Source organism: Lipotes vexillifer, unplaced genomic scaffold (genome assembly GCF_000442215.2).
Source record: "Lipotes vexillifer unplaced genomic scaffold, Lipotes_vexillifer_v1.1 scaffold441, whole genome shotgun sequence".
NCBI classification, from domain to species: Eukaryota; Metazoa; Chordata; class Mammalia; order Artiodactyla; family Lipotidae; genus Lipotes; species Lipotes vexillifer.
The window spans coordinates 728,970-754,869 of NW_006773600.1; the positions used below are offsets into that span (position 1 = coordinate 728,970).

At 34.7% G+C, this 25,900-nt stretch overlaps 1 protein-coding gene across 1 annotated transcript in view; it reads right to left on the minus strand.

Annotated features, from left to right (window-relative positions):
• Nucleotides 1-25,900, minus strand: part of MDGA2 (MAM domain containing glycosylphosphatidylinositol anchor 2) — an 846,526-nt gene that overhangs the window by 177,598 nt on the left and 643,028 nt on the right. Inside the window, exon 8 of the mRNA XM_007448438.1 lies at nucleotides 24,856-25,149. Coding sequence (XP_007448500.1) covers nucleotides 24,856-25,149 — 294 coding nt within the window. The remainder of the gene's footprint in view (nucleotides 1-24,855; nucleotides 25,150-25,900) is intronic.

Here is a 25,900-nt window from a genome sequence, read left to right on the forward strand (position 1 = left end):
TTCACTCAGTGCTTAGAATGTCCGACTTCCTTTTATTAACCAACTAAATATTGTGTTAATTAAGCGTGGTGTCTTGAAATGAACATTACATGTATCTGTGGTCTGCCTTAAGAATGTACATACCACTTCTAGAGGAGTGAAATTTACCACCACAAAATATCTTTTTTTGACATGAGGATTAACACAGGCTGATTATTTTTTTTGGAAAAAGAAGGTTCAGGAAGTTTTTCTTGTTGCCTCTCCCTTAACTGTTTAAAAGAATTTAGATAAAAGGCCTGTTCTGGGAATAGAGCTATCAGATGGAAGAGATGCATAGGACAATGTATGATATGGCGAAAGGGCAGGGAGCTGCCATGCCCCTTCCAGGTGAGCCATTCTCCCAGCACCTCCACAGATTCACCAACATGAAAGTGCTCTGAACCCCATCCTTTTGGGTTTTTGTGGAAGCTTCATTATATGGGTAAGATTGATTAAATCACTGACCATTGGTGACTAAACCTCCATCTCCAGCTTCTCTCCCCTTCCCAGAGGTCTGTGGTGGGACTGAAAGTTCTAATACTGTATAACAATTATAACAACCTACATTGTGAGCTCTGAAGAAGAGCAAGGAGTATAAACATGTATATAACTCTTATTTTTGTTAAGGAAAACAAGAAAAAAGTAAAACCAAACATAGATAATAACAATTACTAGTTTTAATGATGACAATTTAATCTGGTGAGTAATTACAATTATTTATTTATACAATCCAAAGTATATTATTAATAATACCTAAAATATTATTTTCTCAAATAATCATCATTCTATAACTTCCTTAAATCTGTTAGATTTTCAAGGTTTACATAGCACACCAGGCTAAATAATTTCTCTTGTTATTCAAAATTTATTCTTTACATTTCACTTTGTATAGTGAACATAGATTTATCAGTTTACATGAAATTAGAAAATAAACATACTGGAGATGTCAGTATATATATTTCAATGACTACCCTGAATATATTTTAAAATTTCCATTGGGAAAAGGAAAAGAGCCTGAAACTCTCATTACTACTCCATTAATTTGGAATCTGCAATGATGCACCTTGGAGCTGGGAAAACTGTCTTACCAAACAAATTCATAGTGAATATAGCTAACATGAGTACTTTTTAAATGTAGCTTTATCATTATTTTTTTGTAAATATGAACATATGAATCTAAATTTCTGATATATTTGTTAATGCATCTAGGATAAGTTCAAAATTAATAGGAAATTATTTAAATTTTACATAACTCACAGACAAATGCTTCTAAAAACTTGCTTAAAATATTTTCATATCTCTCATTCTTGGTAGTTTTTATTATTTTCTTCCATATTCTATCCTTTTTTCTATTTTCTTTTTTTATAAAATGTTTCCATGTTGCAAAGTACCAGCATTTTATGTGTTACCACCTTTCTTATTTAGGAAAATGAGACATTATGCACCTATTTATGTCTCTATTTCTCCTGGTTTCCATTTGTGTTTATCTAGTCTGATTCACTTTTATCAAGGTACTTTATCCTTGAAATTGACTTTTCAAGCTTATCAAGGAAAACATTTTCCTGACTTCATGTTCCCTTGCTGCCCATAGAGACAGGTTTTATTTTAGACTCCATTAGGAAAACCTAGTTCCATTAAAAGCCACCACCCAAAGGGTCAAAAAGAATTAAGCTAGGCTCATATAAAGAAAAGAAATAAAATTCAAATCTAGTTTTCATTTTTTGCAAAGTTTTTGAGTGATAAATATAAAATACTCCATTAATGAATATTTTAAATCAAGTAGGAAAATATATAATAAGTAAAATGCATTCTAATTCTATATTATGTCCAACTGTGAAAGAGATACAAACACAAAAAGAGAGAACTGAAAAGACCAGAGAAAGAAATGTGACAGAGTCTCAGGATTTAACCAAACCCTAAATTGAGAGCTCTAGCATTTATATACATACATGCAATCTTCAACATTTAGGGGGAAAAAAGTGTAAAAGGATTTCAATCTAAAATGGAATCAGAGAATATGAAATGGTGAATCTTGACAAAAGAAGGGACAAGAAAACCCTAACATGATTTCTTAAGAAAATAGTTTTAAAATTCCACATAAAGCTGAAAAATATAATTATTAAAATTTTTTTCTTTTATTTTCATTTATTAGAGAGACAAACCCTACTTTCATGTTCTGATATGTGGGAAATACATGTTCTCAAATTTTAAGGGAAAGATTCTACATAAATGGATTAACACTACCATCTTGTGTGCCTTTAAATTTCAATATTGTTCATAATGATTTTTAAGACAAAATGCATGAAGTAGGACGTATATTCTGTCAAGCTGTTAGAGAGGACCCCCAAGCAAAATGTGGACATTTGCTTTGGTATTATCCCTTTTTGTCACTTTGTTGAATTTTCATTTCAATTCTTGTGGTATGTATTACTCTCTGTTCTTTTCCCAGTGTACACTACCTGGTCTAACTTTGATATGTGCTCTGCAGATACAGACTCACACTCACACACACACACACACGCACACACACATATGCAAACACACCAGTACACACAGAAACATATAGTCACACACCACACAGAGAAGGAAAGTAAAAAATGTACTGCTTTAAAGCCCCAAATGACTATACTCCGTGGAAATGTCTTTTTTTTTCTTTTTTCTGGGGTAATTGGCTCTCTTTTCTTTTTTAAAGAAATATCTTTACTAGTATAAACAGAACAGTCTAAATAGGAGGGCACCACCATGAAAAAAACTAAATTTCTATACATTATAAGTAAGATATATATGAATTACGCCTTTTATTAGTGGCTCACGGGTAGGAAGTAAAGATGTTACCTAGGAGGGAATTAAGGAAACACCAACCAGACAGTGACTGCTTACAGAGGGAAATGCTGCTGATGATTAACTGGGAACTCTGATAATTCATTCTACTCTGTCCCCCAGTCCTGGAAAGCTTCAGTAATCTGTTCTGCCTCTCAACGTTAGATTAATACTGTTTGAGGGAAATTAGGAAGAGGGATTATGTCCAATAAATTAAATTATGTGAGGGGAAAATTATGATTTTCTAAGGGAGGGATGATGATGAGGGGAATGCTGAGAACACAGGCAGAATTCAGAGTGAGAGATTCACAGAATTAAGAACCCCCAAAATTCTTAGAAATATTAGGGAGGCAGGCTAGGAAACATCCCATAATTAATTGTAGGGCTCAAATCATTTTATAAAGTTTATGTTGAGAGAATAAAAATGAAGTGAGAGAATTGAAATAAAACTTTTATACATTCATATTTATATCTATCAATATTGGTGAATTCAAATGTAAAAATATATACAGAACACATAGCTGTCAGGACAAAGCATAATTAGCTAAAACCACCCCCTCTTCTGTGCTCATATGGTACCTGTTAAACGTTTTTGTCTGGTTCTACATTACATTATTATCTTAGTTGGCAAACAGACTACTTTTCTTTCTTATTTGAAAACTTCCCTTAGTCTAGCACAAAAATTCATAGGTTATCAGTAAATATTTATTGACTGAATTGGATTAAAGCTTCCCCATTTGAATACTGATTAAAGTGAAAACAAGGAAAAGAGAAACAGTTTCATTACCTTGGAAAAGAATGAAGCATTTAGTAATAAACATATATAAGCCAGGAGTCAAAACAATGCCAATGTTTGAGTTTATAATGTAGGAAGAACCGTCATTGTTTTGAGCAAAACACAGGAAAAAGGAAGTATACAAAACAGTCATGGTGAGGCATAAAAGATACACTACAAGTAAATGTTCTTCTGTAATTTGGCTTTATTTTTTTATGTCAGTTCATTGTTTGTTATTGTTATCTTTTAATTTTTGCTTTAACAATGTATAAAGGGATTTGGAACAATTAATATTTTATATGGAGAAATAAAGTCAAATTATTTATTTGGTAAAAGAGATGAAACACTTCCAAAAACTAGCATCTTATCTACACTGAATTTATGTAGCATTACTATTGCTAAAAGGGAGAGAAATTATACTTCTATTCCTATTAGTTTTAGTATATTCAGGTGAATACAGAAATTTTATTTGAATTTTATAGACATATTAACCCCAACTTTTCGGGCCCACATTCAACATTAAAGCGGAAAATTCAAGGCACTGATATTTTGATATCAAGTATCAACAAACAGTATGCATATTCAGATAATCCAATCTATTTTTTTTTCATTTAGGAGAATCTATCTAACAATCACATGAATAAACACATCAATGTTAAGTAATTCTGCAGATGAACTAATTAAAATATGAAATATTAAATTACTGGAGCCTATAGTTGAGGGTTATAAGATCAAATATGATTCTTAAGAAACACTGGTGTATTTAGTCATCAATGTGAAAACCCAAGAATTATGGCCAAGCTACAAATTGGGACCATGTGTATTCCATAACATGGGATGGCTTGGTGCTCATCTTCAGGAGTATGAAGAAAGGAAAAGATCAAGAATTTTTCATGTAGAATTCTAGAGAAAACCAGTCTGATTATTTAAAACAGAGAGTGGCAAGATATGTTCCATCTTCAAACAAGGAGCAATAGGCTCAAATTATAATCACCTAAAAGTAATTATGTATGTATGTATGTGTGTGTATATACATATGGGGAGGGGAGAGAAGATGACGAGGGGTGGGGGAGGAAAAGACAGACAAACAGACAGACTTTCTGAAGGTAAGACTCTTCCAAAGCTACCTAAGAAAATCATGTTTTCCCAAGACTATTGGAGGAAACTTGACACACCTTTTGTAGTATTGTCACATGATTTATTACATCCTACTTTGGGTGTAGCCCAAGGTCAAAATGACTATTTCAATTAAAATATTTTTCAAATACAGACAAATACAATGTGTATGCTGAAGAAATCTGTTTATTCTTTTTCTTTTTTTTAACCCAAATGAAGTCATATATTTAAAATACTGGAAGCAGAACTTCTTTTTAACAGATTGTTCTATTAAAAAAGACTTGGGAACTTCTTAAAAAAAAAATACACTTGCTAAAGCCAACAGGTAATCTAATTTTAAAATCAGGCACTTGACATAAAATCACTTTTGAGAGAGAAGTACTAATTTTCAAGCTACCATACCTTTTCATTGCTTTGTAAAATTTATCTTCTTTACAGATAAGCTGCAAAGGATATCTACATAGAAACAGACATACACACAAAAATAAAATGATTTAATTTGATTTACCAAGTATTCTGGTGTTATTTTTTTCAAGAAGGAACCAGACAGTAGATCCAAAGTCTGTAAACATAAGTAATTGTAAAATAACACATATTTGTATGCATGATGTTTGGACTAGTATATGCATCCAGTACTGTACCTAGTGACCACTGTTATTATAAAATGAAGTTAATCATAATTTATAAAGAAAAGGGGAAAGGTTCAGGTAAAATTCACAAGGCAACATCTTTAATAAACTTTTTAAATTTTAATTTATCAGACACTGAAATCTTGTAATTATATGTACCAAGAATGCTTTTTAAGTAAGATTTCAAACACATTGTACTCTCTAGATGCAAGAGATGCAAAACAGCCAAGCACATATAATTATAGGTGCCTCTAGTCTCCAAGTTATCTTTTTTGAAAATTTTTTACTCTCGTTTTTCACTTAGAATAGACATCTGAATTATTTTAACCCTGGGTATTTATGTGATGAAATGTTTTAATCCATGTATCTTTTTAATTCAAGTATGTAGTTTCTAGGAGATTCCTGAAATGGTTACTAGAATATGTGTTTTCTGTGATATATGCATTAACTGTAATGGTTTGTTGGTAACAATTTGAAACTTCAAGAATACTACTGTATGGTTTGTTCGTAACAATTTGAAACTTCATGAATACTAAGAGATCATCTTACTAAGTTCTTCATTTGCATAAAGAAACTGGTGGTAGAGACTGAGACAATTAAAAGTCACACAATTAAAAATGTCACTGCTAGAATTAGAACCCAGTGCCAGATTTAGAATCTATCCTACAATTTATAGTCTCCTATTTCTCCCCTATTCCAGAGTGTACCCATATTCATAGTTATGGTAAAAACTATGTGTAGTGTTATATTTTCATTAACAAAACTGTAACTGAAAAACATGGCCAAAGTCAGGAGTACGTATTTCAAATATTCATTAACTAATGCATTTACTGATCTAGGCTCTTTTGGAAGAAGTAATTATGATTCATAAAGGGAAGAGCTTATACTCTAATGAGAAAGAGACAGAAAAAAAGGGAGAGAACAGAGACATGCATGTATAGATATAATAGATAGATACAGATAAAATCTATATCTGTATCTATATTTATACCTATATCAATTAGTAGTTGGAAGGTTGACATTACTAAGAACAGAAAAAGGGTCAGATTTACAGGATAAAAAGATTACACATAGCTGGAGGTTTTGGAGGATACCATTAGAGAAAAGGCATTTGATTGTTGCTTTGAAGGTGGTAAAGAGTGAGCTCATAGAGGTGACTCTAAGGATATTTATGACAGAGGAAATGAAATTACAAAAAGCTCCAAGTTTAAAAGTGCACAGGATAATGAACTGTTCACCTTGACTGGAATATGGTATATGATCTCAGAGAAGGGTGAAGGATCTTGTTCTCCAGTTTAGGAGTCTGAACATTGAATCACAGTTAATGAGTAGTCATATAGTCTTTGAACAGAGAGAGAACAATCAATGCTTGCATTCATGCCTTTTCATGAATTTGGCTTAGTTATCCAAGCCAAGTAAATCATGTCCCATTGGAGTTAATCCTTGATGAGAGGCAAAAGAGGGCAAGTTTGTTTGTTTGTTTGTTTGCTTCAGGTGTAGCTGGAAATAATGAGAACCACTAAATAAAGTAAACAGAGAATGGAGCTAATGGTTGAGAAGAAGGCAACATTTAAGCTCCTGAAACCCACTATACTTTCTTGCCCATAAAAGACAAGAATTTTCTGTCACTTTCATCTGACAGTGTTCCTGCTCAGAAAGAAACATTCATCCAACATCAATGTTCTGAGAGGAAAGGGAAGATCAGAGGTGGGAAAAAATAGTAGGAATTTCTTGCAGGAGATAAAAGGGCCTCCCTTTGAAAATGACAGTTCGACTAGAGAGGCAGGAATGAATTCAGAGAATGTTTTGAGAAATAACAGCTAATATTTAGGAAGTACTATCTATGTGTCAAACACCGGGCTAAAGACGTTTCAGGCATCATCTAATTTAATCCTCAGATAAATCTATGATACAATGAAAATAAATCTCCATTATGACAGATATAAAAAACAAATAGAGAGAAATTATGGTTAAAGCAGCCAAGCTGGAATTTAAACCACATGTCTAATTTCAGAATCCAATATTCTAATTTTTAATTGCATATGAGGAAAAAGGGAAGATAGAATAGTGACTCTAATATTGGTAACAGAGAGGAGAGAGATCCTTTAAGGTGGGACCAGGAATTCAAGAGGAGAAAAATAATTAAGGGGAATAATTATAAAGTTTAATTTCAGTCACATTAGATTTTAGAATTCATCAGGAAACTAAGTGGGAATTTCACAGAAGCTGGCTGAATGTCTCAGATATAAATGTGGGGAAGATCTGCACAACAGATGGCTTAAGTGATGGCTTAAGTCATTATATTGCCAAGTGAGAAAGTGCAGAGTAAGAGAACAATAGGAACAAAGCCTGATTTGGAGAAAGGAAGGATAAACAGCAATAAAGACACGACTGGAAGGTAAAAACAAAACTAGCACGTATGGCAGCATAAAAGACCAAGAAGAAGAATGCATTAACAGTAATGAGTGTTCACTCAATAAACATGCCCTTTTCATGGAGCCAACATTGAGTTAGATAGATATGCATCATATGTATTTATCTCTCTCTACATATTTGCATAATATGCATCTATATCTATTTATACGTGTGATTGATTGATACATTTGTACTTAAGGGTTTGAAGTCAGCACTTAAAGCAAAAACTTCATATACTCAGATTACTTATATTTTTAACTGAATAAAAAAGTACTATATTTATCATCTTATATTGCACACAAAGCAGTTAGTTTATGTTTAAGAACACATATTTCAAACACTAGGATCACCAGGGAAAATACTGACACTGACAAGCAGAAAGGAACTAAGAACAAATGAAGAAATGTCAGATTACTTCTGCCATTTCATCCATACATTTCAATGCAAATAATTTAAATGCTAAGAAATTGTCTCATTTTTCTTAAATATTTTTCAACTTCCTACTTAATTTTGAACATTTTCTTCCCCTTATTAATTTTGTATGTTTAAATCCCTCTTAAATTTAAGAAAGGTACTCAAGCTACCTAATTTTCTTCTCAAGAAAAACAATAATTTTAATTCACTGAGAAACTATATTAAGAACAAAGTCCATGTATACACTAATTTTCAAGAACATTATTTGACGTTTGTCTCTTTGGAAATAGTTTGTAATTAAGAAGAAAGTAATTTCCGCGTTTAAAATAAGTCTAATAAGTGTGAAATCAATGGAGAATTTCTTTCAAATTCACAGTACGTGGTCAGCCTAATTTTCAAAGTTTCCTTTTGAAGAACTTTTGCTTTTGCCTACTAGAATCTTTAGGGCTTCAAGGAAATACGCGTTTGCCAGAAGAAAGGAATTCAAAAGATGATCAAAATGATCCATGAATATAATACAGCTACTTCCTCCCAAACCCAGATACAAAGCTGAAAGACCAGCAAAGAGAGAACATAAGCACAGCAGTACACAGAAAATGAGTCAAAAAGCAAGTTAAGAGAAAAAAAGTAAGGTATATTAGAAACATACTTGCGTAATATACATAACTGTAATTATTAGAACCAAATGAAGAAAAATACTAGAGCGAAAGAATTACTAAGAAAGTTTAACATGGCAGATGAAGAGAGTAGATGAATTTGAAAAAAACGAAAAAAAAAATTCCCTCCTGCATGAGAATCTGACCTTTTAAAGTTCTAGCTGTGCTCTCCGTGAAAAGGGAAGAATGTCAGCTATGATTTTAGGGAACATTTCCGTATTAAATTGATTCTGGATCGAGAGGAATGTTAATATTGGATAGGAAGACATTAACTTCAAGCTTAGTGTAGTTAGTGACTCTTGTAGCTTCAGGGACTCTCGAAGTTATTCCTATAGGTTTGTTACAAGAGACAGAGACGTTGGTTCCTGTGGGGAAGAGGATTTTGCCAGAGTTCCAATCCCCAAATTACATAGATCTTGTCTCCTTATATATGAGCCATCATCTAGGCAGAGGTTCCCAACTTGGGATAATTTTGCCCATCAGAAACTCTTAGAAACGTCTGGAGATATGTTTTATTGTCATGACATGAGGGAGGGGCGTGCTACTGGCATCTCAAGATTAGAGGCCAGGGACACCTCCAAAGATCCTAACATTAACAAAATAGCCTCCACACACAACAGAAAATTCCATTTTGGGCAGAATAATTCCCTGTTGGGAGTTCTATGCGTTTGAGACATTTAGCAGTGGTATCCCTCCTTCCCCAATTATGACAATCAAAAATGTTTTCAGAATTTTCAAGTGTCCGCAGAAGTAGGGATGGGAGGACATGCTGGCAAGCTGTGGTTCCTGTCTTATATCTGCAAAGTGAATTTGATTCCATATGTGTCTACAGTAACCCCACGAGTTTGAATGTAGTTGAACCAAGAAGACCCTGTGGTAGGTTATATAATAGAGGAGTTCACTACTAGGTTAAAAGTTATTAACATAATATAATATAGTATAATATAATATAACCCCAAATAATATAATATATGCAAAAATCTTTGGCTGATATTAAATATTAAAATATGATATTGGATCAAACAATTGATAATAAATAAAGATGAAATTGCTAACAACAACATGTAAGCTAAAATTCTATAGGAACAATGTTTGTAAATGGATTAAACTTTGGTAACTGTGTCTCTCTTGCTGGAGAGACAGGAAGTCATGTCTTCCTTTCACAATACTGGCCTTTGATTTCTCACTTCCCGATGATTTTATCATGCACTGAGTGCCTTTTTGCTATTCAATTTCTTACATTGTTACCTAACTTCTGAAGTGCTTGTGCTTTTTTTCCTAACCGGAGAGTCATGTCTTTTGCATACCTTATGTTATGTTTTCCTCTGCACTAAAGATTTCATAGGGAGGTATATTTATAAAATAAATTGATCAAGTCATAAGCACATTCATGGGATATATTATTGTAAACCTCTATGTGTGATTTATTTTAATGGTTTATTATTATTACCTTTTTATTTTCATGGGAGAAAAGCAGTGTTTAGACAATTTATAGACAATAAATTCTGCATTTGGGAAGAATACATTTATTTTCGGATGAGAGATAAATCCTTTTTTAACTAAGAAAGATTAAAAAGGCACAGGTTTTTGTAGTTACACATATATATTTACAAACATGTTCATGTTCACCTCTCTTAGAGAATATATTTCCATAAAGTGAGGAAGGGGGAAGGAGAGGAGACCCAGGGCAAGAGGCAATGTAAACCTTCTTCATTCAAAATACGTTTAATCTAATCACATATCTGAAGGCTTTCAAGGGAGAAAATGATCTTTTCAGTATCATGGAAATACTACAATCATCTTAAATTCATTTCTGCACAACAGGGGTGGGCAGAAGTACTTAGCTGACAACATCAATAAACAAAAACTTGTCTGAGTTAAGTTGTCAATACTTTTAATCATTCTGTTTAAGCTGGCTGGTCCCTATCTCACCTCTTTGCATAGATGCTGAAAATAAAACTATTAATGAAAGGGTTTTTTTCTAAATATTAAACTATGGTTGTATCTACATTAAGATAGAAGCAGAGATGGAACCAGGGGAAAAATTATGCATGTATTTTCTTTACAAGATGCATATACTTGACAAACTGATCCTCGTTCCAGGTAATCTGTGATCCATGGCTCAGTAAAGACATCTTGTCTGTGCTCTACATTGAGAAGCTCTTTAGAATGGGAGAGTTTCTATTGTCTTTGACAATTTCCTTAGATTAAATACCCTGCTGTATTCTCTGAAAGAGTGAGAAACAGGGAGAAAGGGGATAACCCAGGAAGGCAGGAGCAGTTCAGCTAAAGTATATTCATCATAAAGACTCTGCAAAATATCATGTTCACTTGGGAAGTTCAAATTTCAAATATTCAAGAGGAACATAAAAATAAAATGTTTAAACAAATCTGTTTTCAATGCAGCTCCATTATAATTTCTCATTAAATCTGCTGGGAAATGAGGTGAAGTATATTTATATGACATATTGACTTGAAATAAAAATTTTAGAGTTTATTTTATACAGTTTAAATTATACACCATCGTATACAGCTATTGTTTCTTCTTTTTAAAGAAAAGATATTAACTACCTTGGGGTGGGGAAGGTAGGATGGGAGAAAATAGTACAGATATTAATGTTTTCAAAATATTAACACTGCCTCAAGGTTCAGTTGATTAATGTTTCTAATAACTGCTGCAAACATCAGAAGAACAAATATGACCACTTAATTCAAATAAAGGAACAGTGTGTAATAAATACTGAGTTCTATTTAATAATCATTAATGTTAAAATATGAAAAATGAATGCTTAAAATATTAAGTATTTTCTTAGTAAACGTAAAAGCTTTCCCCAACCTACATTCAGTTGAGAAGATAAAATTTTAAATTTCTTATTAGCAGAGGTTTAGCTTTAAACTTTTCCCAAGTACAGAAGCCCTGGAAATGGATCAGTTAATCAAGAATCTACCAATTTTACAACTGCTGTGGTGCTAGAAATGTAAGAGTTTCTTAGGCCCACAAAGTGCTTAAGTTATAGTAGAAATGGATCAACAGTCTTTAAAAAAAAAAAAGAGAAAATAGTAAACAGTAAAATGGGGTATAGGAGCAATAATTTACAAGAAAATGGATTCTTTACATTAAAATATACCAGAAATGATATATTAAAATGATAATCATAATTTCCACATTGTGCTGCATGGTGAGCAATGTTCTAGTTGCTTTGCAAAATTATTTCAAATAAATGTTAATTGAAAATGGAAAACATTTTTCTTTTCTTGGAAATAGAAAACTAAAGCTCAGAGAAATTAAGATATTGGACAAGGGCCACATATATAGTATTAAATTAACAAACTAATTCTATAAGCAATAATAAAGAGAGTTTTGATGAAGGCCAACAGTGAAATAATAACCAATGATTTTGAAAGAAGTTTATCATCTAACATGTATGTTCAAAATGAAGTTTTGCTTTGAAGTTCTAACTTGTGCAGACTAAATGCCAGTGTCCACAGGGCTATCAAGGAGGGCCCTCTTCTCAGTCACCAAGGGGCTTCCTAAAGAGGGAGGACTGAGGCAAGACTTAAATGGTGAAAAAGAATTGAAGAGTTGGTGGGAACAGGAGAAGGGAGGAATAGGAATCTACTACAGAGGCAACACCAAATTACCATGTCTATGAGGCTAAGAAGAGATGGGCTGAATTAATACAAAAAAAAAAAAAAAAAAAGGAACACATCTGAATAAGTAGAGCATTCTAGGCTACGCTAGAAGGCATTTTATTGTTCTTTTAAGTTAAAATTCTTATCCATTCACTTATAAATTCCTTTGGATAGCCTTTAACATCTTCCTGTGTGAATATGGCAAACTGCTTCCTTGTTTCCTCTTTAATCAATATTTACCTCTTATATTATTAGCTTATATTAGTCTCTTATATTAGCTTTAGATCAATCTCTAGTCACAATATTTGCAGAGCAATTTTTCTTTTGAAAAAATCCAAAAAGTAGTTATACTTGCTCAACACAGTCATTCTGTATATCTCAACACTACAGAAAATTACTCAGTAATTCATCTAACAATAGTGAGCATATCTGTTACATTACATTCCAGTCTATCTTTAATTTTCTTTTTCTTTATAAGGTCCATGGTGTTCTGCTTTGGTTGAATATTCATTTTGATTGAAAGTAATAATCATACACACTTCACTAAATTACTTGAGAAAAACAATAAGCGATAAAGCTCTGATCTCTGGCTCCCTCCTCTTTACAAAATTCGGTCTTGCTTTGGAAATAGGTGAGGAACATGGGGTCTTTCAATAGCTCTGATTATTTTCTTTCATAATTTTTCTTCATTTGGTAAATAGAAATTGTAAGTAAAGGGTGCATGAAATCTCATTTGAAGGCAGCTGAAAGATGGTTACTTAATACATTTTAACATTATGGTCAGTTTTTGGTTTTTAGTGGGTATTTTATAACAGAAATATGTTATCTTTACTTGTAGGTACAATAAATGTGTCTATAGATAATAAAACTTTTAATATAAAACTAACATCCAATACAGTATTTATCTTCTTCACCTGATTTTCAGGGAAATGTACTTCAAAACACACTCACTTCTCTAAAAGATTTTACTAGTGCTTTGAGATAAAATCATTTAAAGTATAGCTTTTATTAAAAATAAAATGTTACAGTTTATGAAATTAAAATCACAGTATGTAATATGTATACATCTATAACACAAATATAAGAGCAATAATTTCTTTTAGGAAGACAATAGGCATATCTTAGTTTCTTCATTCAATATTTGAATATATTCTTCCAATGGCATTTTTACTTAATCAGTATTCAAATGATCAGTACTCTACTGATGAATTTAAAAATAACTTTTACTACTGCTATTTTGTTTAGGAAATTGTTCTAGTTTTGTTCAATAAGCTCTATACATACTATAATTTTTAAATGATATTAATCAATTAACCTATCCAACATTTTTATTTTCAATGATTCTATCCTAATACTGCTTCATGTAAATATAAGCAAGAAAGTTAAAAGAACTGTTACACATTTTCAAAAACATGTAAATGAAATTAAATTAAATAGTGGCTGAATATTTAAAGGTCTGTTAAAAACTCTACAATATACATTGCAATTTCATCTAGTATTTTTTTAAAAATTTAGATGAATTTTAAACCACTATTTTTCAAAATCTTATATTTGCAACTTCCTATTCTGGTCTATATCATTTGTAGTAATTGGCAATCGTAGAAATTAAAAATATTATAAAATAAACCTTCAGCTTTCAAGGAACGAGCAATGTGCACAAAAATTTAATAATTTAAACCATTTCATTATGGTGATTAAGCTACCCTTAATAAGATATAAAATTCGGTAAAATACCTCTAGGCTCTGTCACTTGTTAAATCTTTATCCACACATTTTAAGAAGAAAATTAATTGGAGATAGTAAATAATTGAAAAAGTTTTAATAAAAGAATTGCTCAATTATTTTAACACATGGGCTAAGAATAAATCTCATTTGAAGATTCAGAACATTAAATTAAATGTACTGTTCAACCTTTTCATGTAATATGAAAGCATTTATACTATTTATATTTAGGTCCTTAAACCTATGCTCATCAAAGGCCCAATACAATTTCTTCTTTGGTCCGTTAATTCTTTTGATTGGTTATTGTTTAATTGGACACAACTAAAACTTAATGAGAAAAAAATGCCTTAGAGACACATTTGTTTTTGTTTCTTATTTATTATGACCATCTCTGTTTCATTATTTTATATTTCAAAATTGATAAATTATATATAAATATATATCTGTTTATGTATACATATTATGTGTGCATATATAGACATATTTTGTCCTAGAATAGACTGTCCTACAATTTACCAGTGTAATAACCATTTTAAGAAAGGAGACCTTAATAAACTAAAGTGTAGAGTTCAAGTGCTGAAAAGTGTCTTTTAAGGGTTAGAATAACTGACATCTTCTCCCTTTATACACTTGGATGTTTTCAGCTATCAAACTATTATGCGAGAGACCTTCAAGATGGCAGAAGAGTAAGACGTGGAGATCACCTTCCTCCCCACAAATACATCAGAAATACATCTACATGTGGGACAACTCCTACAGAACACCTACTGAATGCTGGCAGAAGACCTCAGACTTTCCAAAAGGCAAGAAACTCCCCATGAACCTGGGTAGGGCAAAAGAAAAAACAAAGACAAAAGAATAGGGACAAGACCTGCACCACTGGGAGGGAGCTGTGAAGGAGGAAAAGATTCCACACACTAGAAGCCCTTTCACTGGCAGAGACAGTGGGTGGTGAGGGGTAAGCTTCAGAGCCACAGAGGACAGTACAGCAACAGGGGTGCAGAGGGCAAAGCGGAGAGATTCCTGAACAGAGGATCAGTGCCGACCAGCACTCACCAGCCCGAGAGGCTTGTCTGCTCACCCCGGCCAGGACAGGTGGGGGCTGGGAGCTGAGGCTCGGGCTTCGGAGGTCAGGTTCCATGGAGAGGACTGGGGTTGGCTGCGTGAACACAGCCTGAAGGGAGCTAGTGTGCCACAGCTAGCCGGGAGGCAGTCCAGGAAAAGGTCTGGAACTGCCTAAGAGGCAAGAGAACATTGTTTCAGGATGCGCTAGGACAGGGGATTCAGAGTGCCACCTAAACCAGCTCCAGAGACAGGCACAAACCGCGGCTATCAGCGTGGACCTCAGAGACAGGCATGAAACGCTAAGGCTGCTGCTGCCGCCACCAAGAAGCCCGTGTGCAAGCACAGGTCACTATCCATACCTCCCCTCCCAGGAGCCTGTGCAGCCTGCCACTGCCAGGGTCCCATGATCCAGGGACAACTTCCCAGGGAGAAAAACCCCAGGCCTCAGGCTATTGCAACGTCATGCTGGCCTCTGCCACCGCAGGCTCACCCCACATTCTGCAAAGCTCCCTACCCCCAGCCTGAGTGGGCTGGAGCTCCCTAATCAGCTGCTCCTTTAACCCTGCCCTGTCTGGGTGTGGAACAGATGCCCTCAGGCGACCTACATGCAGAGGTGCGGCAAATCCAAAGCTGAACCCCAGGAGCTGTGCAAACAAAGAAGATAAGGGAAATCTCTCCCAGCAGCCTCAGGAGCAGCGGATTAAATCTCCACAATCAACTTGACGTACCCTGTATCTACTGAATACCTGAATAGACAACGAATCGTCCCAAAATTGAGGCATTGGACTCTGGGAGCAACGATATATGTATTTTTTTTTACTTTTTCTCTTTTTGTGAGTGTGTATGCGTATACTTCTGTGTGTGATTTTGTCTGTATAGCTTTGCTTTTACCATTTATTCTAGGGTTCTGTCTGTCCATTATTTTTATTTTATTATTATTTTTTTAAGTATAGTTTTTAGCGCTTGTTATCCTTGGTGGATTTGTTTTTTGGTTTGGTTGCTCTCTTCTTTCTTTCCTTCTCTTTCTCACTTTTCTTCTGAGCCACGTGGCTGACAGGGTATTGGTGCTTCGGCCAGGTGCCAGGCCTGTGCCTCCGAGTTGGGAGATCCGAGTTCAGGACATTGGTCCACCAGAGACCTCCCGGCTCCACGTAATATCAAACAGCAAAAGCTCTCAAAGAGATCTCCATCTCAATGCTAAGACCAAGCTCCACTCAACGACCAGCAAGCTACAGTGCTAGACACTCCATGCCAAACAACTAGCAAGACAGGAACACAACCCCACCCATTAACAGAGAGGCTGCCTAAAATCATAATAAGGTCACAGAAACACCAAAAAACACAACACCGAATGCAGTCCTTCACACCAGAAAGAAAAGATCCAACCTCATCCTCCAGAGCACAGGCAACCTCCACCAGGAAGCCTACACAACCCACTGAACCAACCTTAGCGACTAGGGGCAGACACCAAAAACAATGGGAGCTACGAACCTGTAGCCTGCGAAAAGGAGACCCCAAACACAGTAAGTTAAGCAAAATGAGAAGACAGAGAAACACACAGCAGATGAAGAAGCAAGGTAAAAACCCACCAGACCAAACAAATGAAGAAGAAATAGGCAGTCTACATGAAAAAGAATTCAGACTAATGATAGTAAAAATGATCCAAAATCTTGGAAATAGAACGGAGAATATACAAGAAACGTTTAACAAGGACCTAGAAGAACTAAAGAGCAAACAAACAATGATGAACAGCACAATAAATGAAATTAAAACTTTTCTAGAAGAAATCAATAGCAGAATAACTGAAGCAAAAGAACGGATAAGTGACCTGGAAGATAAAATAGTGGAAATAACTGCTGCAGAGCAGAATAAAAAGAATGAAAAGAATTGAGGACAGTCTCAGAGGCATCTGGGGCAATATTAAATGCACCAACATTCAAATTATAGGGGTGCCAGAAGAAGAAGAGAAAAAGAAAGGGACTGAGAAAATATTTGAAGAGATTATAGTTGAAAACTTCCCTAATATGGGAAAGGAAATAGTTAATCAAGTCCAGGAAGCACAGAGAGTCCCATACAGGATAAATGCAAGGAAAACACGACAAGACACATATTAATCAAACTATCAAAATTTAAATACAAAGAAAAAATATTAAAAGCAGCAAGGGAAAAATAACAAATAACATACATAGGAATCCCCACAAAGTTAACAGCTGTTCGTTCAGCACAAACTCTGCAAGCCAGAAGCGAGTGGCAGGACATATTTAAAGTGATGAAAGGGAAAAACCTACAACCAAGATTACTCTACCCAGCAAGGATCTCATTCAGATTTGATGGAGAAATTAAAACCTTTACAGACAAGCAAAAGCTAAGAGAATTCAGCACCATAAAACCAGCTTTACAACAAATGCTAAAGAAACTTCTCTAGGCAGGAAACACAAGAGAAGGAAAAGACCTACAATAGCAAACCCAAAACAATTAAGAAAATGGTAATAGAAACATACATATTGATAATTACCTTAAATGTAAATGGATTAAATGCTCCAACCAAATACACAGACTGGCTGAATGGATACAAAAACAAGACCTATATATATGCTGTCTGCAAGAGACCCACTTGAGACCTAGGGACACATACAGACTGAAAGTGAGGGGATGGAAAAAGATATGCCATGCAAATGGGTATCAAAAGAAAGCTGGAGGAGCAATTCTCATATCAGACAAAATAGACTTTAAAATAAAGACTATTGGGCTTCCCTGGTGGCGCAGTGGTTGAGAGTCCGCCTGCCGATGCAGGGGACACGGGTTCATGCCCAGGTCCAGGAAGATCCCACATGCCGTGGAGCAGCTGGGCCCGTGAGCCATGGCCGCTGAGTCTGCACGTCCAGAGCCTGTGCTCCGCAATGGGAGAGGCCACAGCAGTGAGAGGCCCATGTACCACAAAAAATAAAATAAAATAAAATTTAAAAAAATAAAGACTATTACAAAGAGACAAAGAAGGAACATACCTAATGATCAAGGGATCAATCCAAGAAGAAGATATAAGAACTGTAAATATTTATGCACCCACATAGGAGCACCTCAATACATAAGGCAAATGCTAACAGCCATAAAAGGGGAAATCGACAGTAACACAATCATATTAGGGGATGTTAACACCCCACTTTCACCATGGACAGGTCATCCAAAATGAAAATAAATAAGGAAACACAAGCTTTAAATGATACATTAAACAAGATGGACTTGATTGATATTTATAGGACATTCCATCCAAAAACAACAAAATACACTTTCTTCTCAAGTGCTCATGGTACATTCTCCAAGATAGATCCTATCTGGGTCACAGATCAAGCTTTGGTAAATTTAAGAAAATTGAAATCGTATCAATTATCTTTTCTGACCACCATGTTATGACATTCGATAACAACAACAGGAAAAAAACTGTAAAAAATACAAACACACGGAGGCTAAACAATACATTACTTAATAACCAAGAGATCACTGAAGAAATCAAAGAGGAATCAAAAAATACTTAGAAACAAATGACAATGAAAAAACGACAACCCAAAACCTATGGGATGCAGCAAAAGCAGTTCTAAGAGGGAAGTTTATAGCAATAAAATCCTACCTTAAGAAACAAGAAACATCTCAAATAAACAACCTAACCTTACACCTAAAGCAATTAGAGAAAGAAGAACAAAAAAACCCCCAAAGTTAGCAGAAGGAAAGAAATCATGATGATCAGATCAGAAATAAATGAAAAAGAAATGAAGGAAACAATAGCAAAGATCAATACAACTAAAAGCTGGTTCTTTGAGAAGATAAAGAAAATTGATAAACCATTAGCCAGATTTATCAAGAAAAAAAGGGAGAAGACTCAAATCAACAATTAGAAATGAAAAAAGAGAAGTAACGTCTGACACTGCAGAAATACAAAGGATCATGAGAGATTACTACAAGCAACTCTATGCCAATAAAATAGACAACCTGGAAGAAATGGACAAATTCTTAGAAAACCACAACCTTCCAAGACTGAGCCAGGAAGAAATAGAAAATATAAACAGACAAATCATAAGCACTGAAATTGAAACTGATTAAAAATCTTCCAACAAACAAAAGCCCAGGACCAGATGGCTTCACAGGCGAATTCTATCAAACATTTAGAGAAGAGCTAACACCTATCCTTCTCAAACTCTTCCAAAAAATTGCAGAGGAAGGAACACTCCCAATCTCATTCTATGAGGTCACCAACACCCTGATACCAAAACCAGACAAAGATACTACAAAAAAAGAAAATTACAGACCAATATCACTGATGAATATACATGCAAGAATCGTCAACAAAATACTAGCAAACAGAGTCCAACAACATATTAAAAGGATCATACACCATGATCAAGTGGGATTTATCCCAGGGATGCAAGGATTCTTCAATATATGCAAATCAATCAATGTGATACACCATATTAACAAATTGAAGAATAATAACCATATGATCATCTTAATAGATGCAGAAAAAGCTTTTCACAAAATTCAACACCCATTTATGATAAAAACTCTCCAGAAAGTGGACATAGAGGGAACCTACCTCAACATAATAAAGGCCATATACAGCAAACCCACAGCAAACATCATTCTCAATGGTGAAAAACAGAAAGCATTGCCTCTAAGATTAGGAACAGGACAAGGATGTCCACTCTCACCGCTGTTATTCAACATAGCTTTGGAAATCCTAGCCATGGCAATCAGAGAAGAAAAAGAAATAAAAGGAATACAAGTTGGAAAAGAAGAAGTAAAACTGTCACTGTTTGCAGATGACATGATACTATACATAGAGAATCCTAAAGTTGCCACCAGAAAACTACTAGAGCTAATCAATGAATTTGGTAAAGTTGCAGGACACAAAATTAATGCACAGAAATCTCTTGCATTCCTATACATTAATGATGAAAAAATCTGAAAGAGAAATTAAGGAAACACTCCCATTTACCATGGCAACAAAAAGAATAAAATACCTAGGAATAAACCTTCCTAGGGAGACAAAAGAACTGTATTCAGAAAACTATAAGACATTGATGAAAGAAATTAAAGATGATACAAACAGATGGAGAGATATGCTATGTTCTTGGATTGGAAGAATCAACATTGTGAAAATGACTATACTACCCAAAGCAATCTACACATTCAATGCAATCCCTATCAAACTACCAATGGCATTTTTCATAGAACTAGAACAAAAATTTCACAATTTGTATGGAAACACAAAAGGCCCCAAATAGCCAAAGCAATCTTGAGAAAGAAAAACGGAGCTGGAGGAATCAGGCTCCCTGACTTCATACTATACTACAAAGCTACAGTAATCAAGACAGTATGGTACTGGCACAAAACCAGAAAGATAGATCAGATCAATGGAACAGGATAGAAAGCCCAGAGATAAACCCACACAAATATGGTCACCTTATTTTTGATAAAGGAGGCGAGAATATACAATGGAGAAAAGACAGCCTCTTCAATAAGTGGTGCTGGGGAAACTGCACAGCTACATGTAAAGAATGAAATTAGAACACTCCCTAACACCATACACAAAAATAAACTCAAAATGGATTAAAAAGCTAAATATAAGGCCAGACACTATAAAACTCTTAGAGGAAAACATAGGCAGAACACTCTATGACATAAATCACAGCAAGAGCCTTTCTGACCCACCTCCTAGAGAAATGGAAATAAAAACAAAAATAAACAAATGGGACCGAATGAAACTTAAATGCTTTCGCACAGCAATGAAAACCATAAACAAGACGAAAAGACAACCCTCAGAAAGGGAGAAAATATTTGCAAATGAAGCAACTGACAAAGGTTTAATCTCCAAAACTTATAATCAGCTCATGCAGCACAATACCAAAAAAAAAAAAACCGTATCCAAAAATGCGCAGAAGACCTACATATACATTTCTCTAAAGAAGATATACAGATTGCCCACAAACACATGAAAGAATGCTCAGCATCACTAATCATTAGAGAAATGCAAATCAAAATACAATGAGGTGTCACCTCACATCAGTCAGAAGAGCCATCATGAAAAATCTAGAAAAAATAAATGCTGGAGAGTGTGTGTAGAAAAGGGAACCCTCTTTCACTGTTGGTGGGAATGTAAATTGATACAGCCACTATAGAGAACAGTATGGAGTTTCCTTAAAAAACTAAGAATAGAACTACCTTGCAACCCAGCAATCCCACTACTGTGCTTATACCCTGAGAAAATTATAATTCAAAAAGAGTCATGTACCACAATGTTCACTGCAGCTCTATTTACAATATCCAGGACATGGAAGCAGCCTAAGTGTCCATCGACAGATGAATGGGTAAAGAAGATGTGGCACATATATACAATGGAATATTACTCAGCCATAAAATGAAACAAAATTGAGTTATATGTAATGAGGTGGATGGACCTAGAGTCTGTCATACAGAGGGAAGTAAGTTAGAAAGAGAAAAACAAATACTGTATACTAACACATATATGTGGAACCTAAAAAAAAAAAAAAGGTTCTGAAGAATCTAGGGGCTGGACTGGAATAAAGACACAGACGTAAAGAATGGACTTGAAGACATGGGGAGGGGGAAGGGTAAGCTGCGACGAAGTGAGAGTGTGGCATGGACTTTATTATATACTACCAAATATAAAATAGATAGCTAGTGGGAAGCAGCCTCATAGTACAGGGAGATCAGCTCAGTGCTTTGCGACCACCTAGAGGGCTGGGATGGGGGGTGGGAGGGAGACTCAAGAGGGAGGAGATATGGGTGTATAGGTATATGTATAGCTGACACTTTGTTATAAAGCAGAAACTAACACACCATTTTAAAGTGATTATACTCCAGGAAAGATTAAAAAAAAAGAAAAACAACTGTTATGCAACAAGTCCTCAGATACTCCTGAAACCTAAATAATAAGAACTAGTTATGCAAGAAGCAAGATGTATGTGTATGTGTGTATATATATATTCTTATTACATTTGTTATCATAACATATTTACTCAACACATTTTCTGAATAGCTATAATGTAAAATATATTATGCTGGGAATACAAAATATATAAAGCATAGCTTGTTATGCAACGATGTAACTAATTGCTGAGGATGACATAAACACATGCACATATATATGTATATTTGTGTGCATGTGTGTATGAAAATAACTTAGTATTTTATATTCTATATGAATTCTCACTTGTAGCATGGCTACCCCAGTTAAGCACAAATACCATATTATTTTCATACTTTTAAGAAGTCACCATAAAAGTTAAAATATTTATGATTTTAAAAATGTATCAGGATTCCTACATGGCTAGTTTTGCAGGAATAAGGCTTAGGTAGGCTTGCAAGCTGGACCTGCTAGCAGGGATTATGTGCCTGGAAAATGAATGCTTGACTCAGAAATATTCTGGAGTTCTTACCAGTTTTTGTACCTGGCAAATGCTCAGACACATAACTAGATTCTTCAGAAGAGTTGGGAATACATGAAATGAAGCTTTTTGAAAGACATGATGACATCCTTATCTGAAACTGGCAAGACTGCTGGCATCCAGCCACCTTTCTGGGTAGGCCAGGGAAGTTGCCTTTGAGACGAAGTGCTGTTAGATTATACCCCCTGTTCTGCAAAGTCACCTTGGGATGCAGATCTTCTTCTCTACATTAAATGAACTCGGCTTTGCCTATGTCTATTGATGGCTTTCAGTCAATTACATCCTTGTGACACTAGAGACAACTGTGTCTATTTATCTTCATGTGCTATGATAGGACTGAATTTTAAGATCTTGTGCTGAACTTATATATGAAATTTATTAGGAAGCCAAAAAAAAAAAGGAAATTTAGGTTGTCAATAGAATCCTGGAAGTTAGTACATTCTATGGAGATAAGAGATCCTGGTTCTTGAACCTTCAATTTAAAATTCCCTAGAGCCAGTGGGTTTCACAGCTTGCCCAGAGAGGGTGAGCAGGGTGAAAACGAATTGCCCTGTGGCTTTAGGAACACTGAAGTTTGGTGCATAACTCTGGAGGAAGCACACAATCCTGTGATTACCAATACGAATGAGGTGCTCCAAACTTTATCAATTTCCTCTGTGGTTACCTGAGCGTGTCTCTTATTTTCTGGAGAATTAAGGAGAGGTTTCGTTAAAAAAAAAATTTTTTTTTTCTTTCTGAAACCTGTTTTCACATGAACCTCCTACCCATGAGCTTATTATCATGAGTATAAAGGCCAGTGAGGAAAAAATGTAATATTAAACTGTGGAATGGAACTTGCCACCTAAAAGCTGCATTCTTTAGAGATAAAACTAGTAATCAGTTGGAAATCAGCCAAGATATTTGACAAATATAAGTTTGCATATTTATAGGATAAACAGCAGACTGAAATCTGAGTTTCTAAAGAGCAGGGACAGGGAATGGTTAAGCAGCACCCAGAACATTGCTCCTCTCACCACTCATACTCCTCATACATAAGCCCATGTGTTGTTACCTGCCCCAAACATAATCCTTCCATATCTCAATTATACTTCCAAATTTAAAGTCAGATAATCTAATCTGCCAGCATCTTTAAGTCTTATATAAAAATAGACATTTTGGACTAATTGCTATTTTCCAAGTTACAGAAGAACCACAGAAAGAAAACAACATCATTGTTTATTGAAGTGTATAATTTCGTCTACTTCATTCTTTTTCTCGAAGGCCTTGCCACCATGTTGTTAACAAATAATACATCAACTAAACTATACAGCAACACTCCTGGAGTTTGAACAGATCGTGTTTAGTTTGCTTCTTCTCTTTAACAATATCCACACTACCTGCTATCCAAAATACCAGGGCATCATCCTCTAATAACCCAACACCAGTGACATTGTTAAACTTCTTAATATCATGAATTTAGGTATTTTTAATACTAAAAGCAAATACAAAGCGCAGTATGTCTGCATTTTTTTTTGTTAGAACTCTAACAGTGATTTCATTGAAAATAGTTAAAAATCTATCATATTCAGCTCTCACAGTTAAACAATTATCTGTGGAGAAAGTCAAGCAAAACTTTAGCTCCTAATATCTGCCTGAATTATCTATATATTACTAGATAATTATGTAATCTACTCTTACAACTTCAGATTGCACACAGCATTGCAATGATTAGGTCTCCACAATTTAAGCAAAGGGATGCCTTGAAATAGGTGGATAATTTGGGCAAAGCGCACGCAATTGCTGAAGCAGAAACATGAACTATGAAAACAAAAGAGTATTATAATCTGAATTAGCAATTACTTCCAATCTCCATTTTGCTTCATTGCACATGGTCAGTATTTAACCATTAGGCTTGTTGATTCTTTGGCATTAACCAATGACATAACACCATCATAATCAACACACACATACTAATACAATTCTTTTCCATTAGTGTGTATTAGTTCAAGTAATAGGCAGATTTAGGGAAATTATAGTTTAAATTGGGTAGCAATAATGTAGAAATATTGTTTACTAATCCAGTTCCAAAAATCACCTCATTTTCTTCCCTTGTCCCCCCAGTCTCAAAATACATAGAAAAAAAATGTACTTACACTGCACGATGAGCTGCACCAAGGCTTCTCTTGGTTTCACATTAAATCCATTGTACTGGCTGGTCTGACATCGGTACATTCCTGACATTTCCCTAGATACATTCACAATCCTCAGTGTTCCATCATAACTCTCCATTTGCATTGACCCATCAGGCATTGCAACTTCTTTATCCGCTCTAGACCAAAGGATGATGGGTTTAGGTTTTCCAGTTACTTGACACTGCAGTTCTATTGTGTCTCCTTCTCTGGTGACCAAAGGTGATTTTTCCTGTGGAACAGTCAGATTGGGTGGAACTTGAAATGGGAAAAAGAAAATTTTTCAAGGTTAGTATGTACTGGTAAATCATATTCAAACACAGAAAATCATAAGGAAACAACTTCTGCTGGTTGAAGATGTGTGACAATTCAGATGAAAAACTTACAGAGACCTTGGGGATAGGTGGCACTTACCCTCACTTAAAATAATTCTAAATTGTTTTCGTAGAACTTTCTCAAATGAGGTCTTCAAACATTAGCAAAATAAAGCATTACATTGGAATGCGAACGGTCAACATAAGAACAATCTACTCAATGACTTGTCATTATCAGCCATTAACTGGGTCTTTAAGATCTGCATTTCACAGAAGAGTGATCCTACTTGCTGAGGTAAGATTTAGCTTTTCAGTCTTCTGCTTCCTATGCTGTTATCTCTTACCCAAGGATGGTATAAGAAAGGGATAAGAGACATTATAGACTTAGCAGGCACAGTAAATGCAATAGGAAAGAGAAAAAGAAGAACCTCTGATATAAAACCAGAAGTTCTAAATCTGGTTTAGAAACTGTTGCCAAACTGCTAAGGTTTAGGATTCGTTCTCTCCCTCGAGGAAATGAAATGGAACAACTGACTACAATGCCACACTCTGACAATCCAGTGTATTGTTCTTTTCGACTTTTAATATTTTTTGACATTTTAATTTCAAATGATTTCACTTTAAGATTTTGAGATCACTGTACATAGTTTGTCATGATGCTGCCACTATTTCTGTAAAATTAATTTTAAGTGAGT